Source organism: Pundamilia nyererei, unplaced genomic scaffold, assembly GCF_000239375.1.
Source record: "Pundamilia nyererei isolate P.nyererei 1_Seehausen unplaced genomic scaffold, PunNye1.0 scaffold00135, whole genome shotgun sequence".
In the NCBI taxonomy this organism is placed as follows: domain Eukaryota; kingdom Metazoa; phylum Chordata; class Actinopteri; order Cichliformes; family Cichlidae; genus Pundamilia; species Pundamilia nyererei.
Window position 1 is genome coordinate 112,614 of NW_005187536.1, and position 9,091 is coordinate 121,704.

The following is a 9,091-nucleotide window of genomic DNA, read 5'->3' on the forward strand; positions in this document are numbered from 1 at the left end:
TGCAGAGAGGATGTTGGGAACTGCTCTGTGTGGAGAACGAGAGAGAAGAGAGACACAAACCTACAGAAGAAATCACGAAACGCAGCTTTAAACTAGAATGTTTGTGTGTGCATGCTAATATCAGCATGTTTATATATGCGTTTACATTAAAGGCTCATTTTCCTGTGCATGGACAGGAAGGCTGCAGGAGCGTCTGTGTTTGCAATAAGCCGAGGGAGCCGCAGGAGCCCACCAGTGAGGGAAGCTTGAGGGTCAAGGGCCCTTGGTTAGACACACACACGCATTTCTGCCTGTTTGTAAGCTCCGCTGACTTCGGAAGCACGCTACAATAATTGCTTCCTGCAGTTCCGGAGGCTTCTCTCAGGGGAGAGTGGCTGTCCTGTCCAGCTCAGCAGAGCAAAGCTGGAAGGACCACAGCGGAGCAGAAAATTTCAGTACGGCGAGAACAGAAAGAGTGGAAGAGGAAACGGTGTAGTAGGACAGGAAAGAGATGAATAAGGAGGAAGAAACTTTTAAAAACCTAAAGAAAAACAAATGAGCTTAATCTATTATCCAGTTAGTCGACTCATTGATCCATACCACGAATACTACTCAGACAAATTACTTTATCTATGTGCAACACTTTTAACTGTTCCTCCTATACGCCAAGGGCTGCAACCCCGGCAGATGGCTTTCTGTCACTCTGTGACAGGAAGTTGTAAAGAAGCCAGGTAAAAGCAAGCTGCACCACCCAGCATGGTCCTGCAGCACTGTAAAGATGGAAAATGAACTGAACAGCAGACGAATGGAGCGACGTGTAGCCACATCCTGCACAGACATATGGATGCTAAGGCTGATGCTTATGTCATAGCAACACTATGCAAACTAATCTAGTATGATATGTTTGAGATGCTGTGCACAAAGGCACCGATTAACCAGTTTAGACTGTTTAAGTGGGTTCCTACTTTTATACTAGTTGACCAGTTAACTAATGAGCACCTCCAGTTTAATCCATCCAGTCCTCAACTGTGTCCAGATTCTGTGTGTGGCTCAGGCTGAAAATAAGCCTGCTCGCTGTGGCGGCTCAGAAGACAAAATAAAAGCACTGTTGTGAAAGGAAGCAGGCACGATAATTGTTTTATCTCGTTTATCTCGTTTTCCTAATCCATGGAGGCCACAATTTTAATTGAATAGACATTTCGATTAATTGCGTCACTCTAGTAAAAGTTCATGAGAACAAATCGATTGAGATAAAACCTTGATGAAAATCATTCTTGACAAACTATTTTCATTTATATTTCAAACAATGGTTTTATGCCGGACTTTAAACTGATCATTAAAGCTCTCAGGCTCAGGTAGGTCACGTGAAAACGTGATTCAATGGTTGCAGACAGGATGGGATCATCCTGTCTGCAGTTTTGAAATTGTCTTCATGTGGATAAGCAGAAGAACGTTAGGACAGGAAAAGGGCAGGGCAAGGCGATGCAGCCTGTGGAGTGTGTGTGTGTTTATCCCACAGCTCGTCCTCGGAGAGAGCCAGCGATAGGAGCACATTGCTCCGTCCCTCCCTTCCTTCTGCATGGCTTCATCCCTGCATCCGTCTCCCTGCTCCATTCGCTCTGTTTCCCAAGCTCGCAGCGCTGTGGCTGGCATCATCGCGCATGCTTGGCCACGTCCGCGTGCGTTTGCCCGCACTGAGGCCAGCGTGCTCGTTCCGCTGGCAGAATATACCGATCCCACCAGGAGCACCTACAGCACGACCAGCTCTGCATCTTGCAGCACTTTGTGCTCTGATGCTGTGGCAGTTCTTGCCCAGGAAATTGTGAGCGGACGTGGTAAACTTTGTGACCCGCTGATGTGATTAAGACCGATACAGACTGATGTCTTTGTGTGATCAGTTTGGTTACTGTGACATCATAAACAATCAGCTTGCTGCACATTGTAGCTTCTTTTTCCTCGATAGGCTAATGCTTTGCTAGTTCTTCTGAGATTGTTACTGAACATCAGAGATAAATTTATGAATTTAAAAATTCTTTGTAATTAAGTAGCTGGAGGCATTACATACATGTTCCGGTTTAAGATGTCAGTAAACGGTAAGTAGGCACAAGAGATCGCGCTTCTGGGTTTGGTCAGATCTTCGGGGATGGCAGAGGCGGTTGTGCTTTTGAATCTTATCATTTGAAATTGTTATCAAAGACATGCCTTTCTTTATCTTTGCATGGAGGAGGGGAGCAAAGGGCAATGAGTTAACTGAAACGAAAATAATAAATGGATATTTTTCACCAGCCTGTCATTGAACAGAGGAGTTTGACAGTCTGAGAAATGCTTAGCTGGAGTTTCTGAGGTTTCCCTGTTAGTTCAGTGAAGGCGAGATGCTTTTGAATTTATGTTTGTATTAAACACCTGCAGCGTCATGCTGTCTGCAAACACGATAGCTATAATTTGACTTATATCCACCAAGGTCTTCAAGTCAGCTTAATGATTAAAAAAATGACCAAAAGAAAAAACACCTCATAGCTTGAGCTTGTGTATTGAAGGTCAGTAGATTGAGCTGATCATTTAAAACTGTGTGTCTTACTGCCAGTGTTTGGACTGATGAGATGTAGGCATATAGGGAAGGATAATGTTACAGTAACAGGTTGTAACTGTTTCAATCAAAAACATTTTTCACTTTATTACATTTACAGGCATTTTACCAAAAAATGATCCTATACATGCATGATATCCACATAAATTGTGTCAGGTATATTAAAATGAGTCTCAGCAGGGTAGAATTACAAAGTTAAAGTCCATTTAAGGAGAGCAAAGAAAGCTAAATGAATATATAGAATAAACCATTGGCCCTGGTGGACGTTTGCCCTCTTGGAGCACTTCTCATATTTTTATGCTTTCCTGAGCTGTTCTTAAGTCACTGGACATTCAGCACGATGAAGTAATATAATGTGACCACAGGGTGATAGACGCTTTCTTGAGATGTCTGTCACATGTCATTGTGTCTATTTTTGGTCTATTTTTGGATGAGGCGACTGTCAGAACTTCCTCTGTGCATATGACATATAGATTATTGTGTGTCTGTGTCTGTGTGTGTGTGAGAGGGAGAGTTTGTTAGCGGTGACCTGAAGTATAAATGTGCATTTATAGAGAGCGCACCATCTGTCAGTAGGTCATCCTGGTTTGTGCTCATGTGTAGTGATGAGCAGCTCGGAGAGCTCTCCCCATCCACAGATCCGTCGCTACAGACACAGCAGCCCGCGATGACAGCACCGTGACCCCTGTGGGTTTGTCACATCTGCAGTCATGCTAGATGACCTAAAAGTAAAAAAGCAGGATGTGGACAGGAAGGGCTTGGAGCTCATTGCAGCATCATATCATTCCTCTGTTTCATTGACCAGCCTCTGACAGACGGCTTTAACGACGACTCCAGACAGTCTGCGAGCCACCGACTTCTCATCAGAAGCTTCACAGAACTGAACTGTTACTCACTAATCAGATAATCGGACAGAAACACAGTTTATTGTAAAGGAAAAGTGAAACACTGTGGGGGAAACGGGCCCGTCTGATTCCTCTGAAGCAGCTCAGAAAATTCAGAGTCGCTATTTGACTTGAAATTGACAAACAGGAAGCTCAGCAGCAGCAAAGGTGACGAGGTCTGCTTATCTCTTCCTGTGAAGCTCTCCAAGTTACATCGCAGGTCTCTTCTTCGTGTAAAGTGAACCAATCATCTTTTTTAAAACCCTCGGTTTGCATGGAGCATCCGTCCAGAACAAACGTGGCTTAAAGGAAAATAGAACAGCCCTGGTCTGAGATAATGAAGACTTACTCTGGATAAGAGCTGCTCTAGAATCTGAGAATATGCATCATAATGTATGAAAATCATGTGGAACAGGTGCCCGCGATCTTGTCTTTACTCTTTGAAAGAACTGTTCATCTACGGAGATTACAAACACATTTAGAGTCACGTGAAAGAGTCCTCAGCAGGGTGTAAAAGCAGAGAAATCCCACACCTTCATGTTTTACCTTCAGTGACTACAGGAGGTTTACTCATTCGTCGCTTTGTGTGAAGCAGGTCCGTCATTCGCTGCTCTCGCTCTGCTGTAGCCTTCGTGTTTTTGTCTTCATGTTGGAAGTGAGAGCTGCCTCCTCCTCCTCATCAGCATCACCATCAGCGGTGTGTCTGCACAGATCACACAGTGAGAGCTGCACCTACTCAGCTGTGCTCTGCCGTCACAGGGCGCCTTTTTTGTTTTAGATAGCGGCGTGCTAACAGCGTGCTAACAGCGTGCTGCATTAATTCTCCCCACTAAGATTAAAACTGAATTGTTCTTTGTTTGGAAAGATGCATCAGGTGTGCTGTGGTTTTTGAAGCTTGTAATAAACAGGGCAGCATGGCCCCGGTTGTTGCATTATTCTTCACTGACGAAGTCTAATTGCCTCTTAAAATAATAAAATGTGTCATCCTGGGTTGTCCCATGAGTGTTTGAGGTGGCGGGCTGCGCCGCATCACCCTGGCAGGGAATCTGCCGCTTGCGTATTGACATTCTTTTCCCATGAAACACTCGCTCGCCGATGCTTCGACCTGCTTGCACGGGCTTGCGCGGCTGCCGTCGCTGCGTGCCGTATTGTGCATCTGTTTGTAGATGGATCGAGCCTTGAACAAAGAGGTTTTTGTCCCCTAAAGCGCACTTTAAGTTTCGTGGTGTTATGCATTCATTACAGGCAATCTTAGATCTTTGGCAGATCGGACCCTGATCGAGCCCCGTTTTGGTTTTGCTCTCACTCATCGTTTTCTCCTCTGTGCTGTGTCCTCTCTTGTTGCAGACCCTGGTAGGAGCGTGATGAGCGCGCGCTTCCGCTTGCCTGCTGGCAGATCCTACAATGTCCGGGCGACTGAGCTGGAGCGAGACAGGCAGCACACACAGGTTGTGTGCAACGTACTGCTGCTGGACAACACAGTCCAGGCCTTCAAAGTCAATGTAAGTAAACCCCCTTCAGTCCCAACCGCCTTGTTTCAATTGTGTGTGCGAGTTAAAAGCACATGGCAGAACATTACGTTTGTTTTTTGTTTGTTTTTCTAAGTGTTTTCTCAATAACACTGAAATTGTTCCCAGACGAAGACGATCTGATGAAGACAGTGGTCTCGTCTGCTCTTTCTTTTTTTAGAATTGAAAACTTCCAGTATCAAACCCCTTCCCCTTTCTCTCAGACCAACTTTCCTACATACCTTTTTCCGTTACTGTGAATTTCCCCTCAAGCCCACCTAAGATTCATCTGAGAGTCGGTGGGGAAAAAAATCCCTTGTGTTTCGACACATCGGCAGACATTTAAAACGCAGCCCACTCTCTCTCTCTTTCTCTTGTGTTCTGATGATACTAATGGGTAGGGTTTCACTTGTCCCACTGGCTTCAGTTTGTTCCATTTCTGGCTTTGAGGTTTGATCTCAGCGGTTGATCAGTCGGTCTTTATCTCGCTTTACAAGCATTCGGTCTCACGCAGGCGAAGCTCGAGGGGAAAATAAAGCAGGGTGTCTGTAAGCGAGCGCGGTGCGTGCGCTTCAGACCAGGTGACGAGCCAGCTTGTGACTGATGTTACGGCCGTCTGTCTCGGCTCTCCGTCTGATCAAGCACCGTGACAGAGAGACACGCAGTCAGTCGGGAAATTCCCTTTGAGTCACAGCGCAGTTCTTCTAATAACATCCTCTCAGACGCATCACTTCCTGTTAGCGTTGAGATTTGTGTTGACTGAAAGAAAAGCACGAACGACAATATGAACATTATATCTGATGAGTGCTGATGTGATAATGAAGTCGTACTTTTTACTCTGTGCGTTATTCCACGCTACTTTGTAACTGCTCGTTCACTTCCTGTCAGTCTTGTCATGCAGATGAGTCTGAGCCACGTATGTAAAAGACCGTCTGTGTGTTCAAGCTTAGCCGAATGTGAGAACTTCAATGTAGTGTGAGCTCTGTCGGCCTCTCTGCCAGCTTCATTGATCAGGCCCCCGCAGCAGCAGTAACTTCCTGGAAGGACAAGCCATCCCGAGAGCAACAATACTTCTATTGATCCTCTCTGTGGCCGACTGGCCGTGACTCCGGCGGAGAGTGAAAATCCAGAAGCAGCCTCTTATTGTCATGGGAACCGTGGGGGCTGGTGGTGTGCGAGTGTGTGGGTTGGCTGTGGGAGGCACATGAGGGGCTTGTATTGATGATCGTATAGATGGAAAGCCGTAGGCTGAAATAATATCAGTGTAAAGTGTTATTCCAGATATTGTTGTAGCGCCGAGCGTAATTTAAATGTCATCTAAAGAAGGGTCGATGAAATTTCAAGCATCGAGCGCTTGGTTTCCATCATTTCTTGTCAGTTTTGTATTTGTTGCGCTTCAGTTTACGATGGAAAATTCAAGAAAAGCACCAACGATCAATGCGACGACTGTATTTTAGACAATAACTCAGCGAGGAGGTCAGGTATTCCGATTGACGTTCAGATATTTATTCTAACTTTTGTCTCTTAATTGCATTCATGCTGAACCTTTTTTTTTTTTTAATGATTACGTTTTAATTTGTAATTTTGAGTAACTGTGGAATTGCCCTGTTTTCACATTTAGTTTGGGGAAGAAGCCTCGTTAAATGTCAATGTGTCACGCTTTCATAAATAAATGAACAACAGCCCCTGGACTTACAGTTTCTGCACAGTCAGAACATTTCAGACATTATCTCTGTAGTTCTCACCTACGTAATTGAGACTCACTTAAAAACTGCCTAGCAACAACACTCAGCTTACTTAATTTTCAGGAAGAAAAATATCAGATCGCCTCCTCCTTTTCCTTCCGGCTGTTCCATCCTGCACGCCTGCACGGTGCAGGTACCAAATTTCATAGTTTGCAACCCACTGCAGAAGTAGGAGAGACCTGCCAGAGGCATTCATCGCTGAGTAATAGCTACACCCATGTTGTCATCGGAAACACGATCACTAATAAAAGCAGTTTTATCTGCGTTCACCTAAAGTTCAGACTCGGTGTGGAAAATGAGGCAAAAACCCACAGCAACCATCAGTCACACCAGTCAGTCACCACTGCAGCGTTTAATAAAAAAGGAAAAATACAATGATATCACGCGTTATCCTCACATATGCGTGGAAAACCCACCTCCCCACATACAAAAGCAGGGTTAGCAGCATGGTCAATTCACAGGAAAGCAGAACCAAAGTAACCACAATACCCAACATGAATATTCAGCTGTCTGTAACAGCTATTTGGTAATCAGGCAGCTCTTAACAAAGACCCAAGTTACTGGGTTTTTTTCCCAGGCTCACAGTCAGTCTTTCGTTTGTCACACATGTATAGAAAGCACCACGTGTCCCAGTTTGCATCATTGAAATCACTACATTTGAGTATTTCATAAACAAAAATGTCTGTGATTAGGTAATATCCCTCTACTCTACTGCTGTACTACATACGGAGATCGATGAGTTGAGATAGCACTGGGATCATCTGCCCAGTAGAGAAAAGTACAATAACAAACTTAAAGTATAAACCATCAAACTGCTTCTTTAAAAGAGCCAGCTGCTGCAAACAAGCTAATCAGAGCTACACACTACTGCTGTTTTCTGTTTTTTATGTATGTACCACAAGGGCAGTCCTGTGAACTAAATGTACTTAAACACACTAGTAAGCAGACCTGACTTCAATGTAACAGCAAAAGCTGAACTGGCGTTTGTCAATGAAGCGCCCGGCCCACTACAACTGATTTAAATGGCTTTAAATGGGGCTTATTGTGCTCACATTTCTCTTGGACATTCAGTATTAGCCCAACATTATTCCATACCATACCCACTTTATTTATAAAGCACTTTAAATGCAGGCACGACAGATACAAAGTGCTGTATGCACACAATAAAAACGATTATGAAATAAAAACGAGTAAGTGCTCACACTAGGTGGAATAATGGACAGGCTCCGCCCCCTCTGAGCTTGGATTTCTGTTTCTGCTGGTCAGAAACTTTGACATGGACTCTGCACATGCAGGCAGTGAAGCGCCGCCACGACAGGTGTGCTTGTTCTTTTTATTTACGCGTTTCATTTTGAACCAGCTGCAGGCGTGACTGGAGTGTGCTTCTTTAACCCCAGACGTTCGTGTAGATCCATCGTTGAGCTCAGCTTGGTAACTGCGCTTTTCTTTTTTTTTTATTGGGATTTTAGAGGCCAAGCAGAGTTTTTGCCACCTCTTCCCTTTTTCAGTTATTGTATTTCTTTTTTCCTTTAATGGGACTCTATTGACTCAGTGTTTCTGTTTAAGAGATGCCCTTAAATTCCTTCTGAAGCGATTCCTGTTCTTTTATTAATGCGTCATTTTTGATTCCGGATCAGTTTTTCTCTGTGGAGCCAAAAAGATTCGATGAGCTTGGAGATTTTATTCTGATGGAGTGAACAACCACTCGCTCTCGACTTCTCACTTCCTCCGTGTGTTTTGGTTTTTGCAGCCAGCGACAGGACAGCAGAATTTGCATGTGTTGTTGTTGTAGTGCTGACAGTTTCATGGAGTTGGTTATGCTCGATGGTGAGAAAAATGAGAGCGTAACAGTAAACGGTTCGCTCCACCTCTGTGACTGGAAGAGCCAAAATAGTGAATGCAACCACGCTGCTTAGAAACCAGGGAGGTGTGAGGGAGGTGTCACACTGCATGTGTGGGCAGGATGTGCGCTCTCGCATGTTTCTTGGCCTCAGCACGACGTCCTTTGTTTTAGGGCTGTTTAAAATCAATATTAGCAAAACAAGGCTGCCCACTAATTTTAAAATGAAGATCACTGTTTGCTCAGACGAGTTTTCACCTCCGTTGTGCATCAAATGCCGTCGTGCTTTTTGGCATTGACTCGGTGTATTAAACGAGAGCTGGTGCTGCTCATTCAGCGAGGTGGACGGACGTGCAGAGATCACAGATCGGTCCCTCGGTTCTCATCCTGAAAGTCTGTGCTGAGTTTACTGGAAAAGGAAAACGGCTATAGATGTCAGCGCCTCCACCTTCACGTTGTTCCTTTCCTGCCTGGACAAGCTGCCTCATACTTCCTGAAATTCCGTCATTCTTTAACACACACCCACACACACACACACACACACACAC

General features: G+C 44.7%; 1 protein-coding gene across 1 annotated transcript in view; it reads left to right on the forward strand.

The window, feature by feature from the left end:
- The window catches only part of ptpn4a (protein tyrosine phosphatase non-receptor type 4a), a 70,273-nt gene that overhangs the window by 22,617 nt on the left and 38,565 nt on the right, over window positions 1-9,091 (forward strand). Inside the window, exon 2 of the mRNA XM_005743728.1 lies at window positions 4,798-4,952. Within this exon, the coding sequence (XP_005743785.1) occupies window positions 4,815-4,952 (138 nt within the window). The 5' untranslated portion in view covers window positions 4,798-4,814. The remainder of the gene's footprint in view (window positions 1-4,797; window positions 4,953-9,091) is intronic.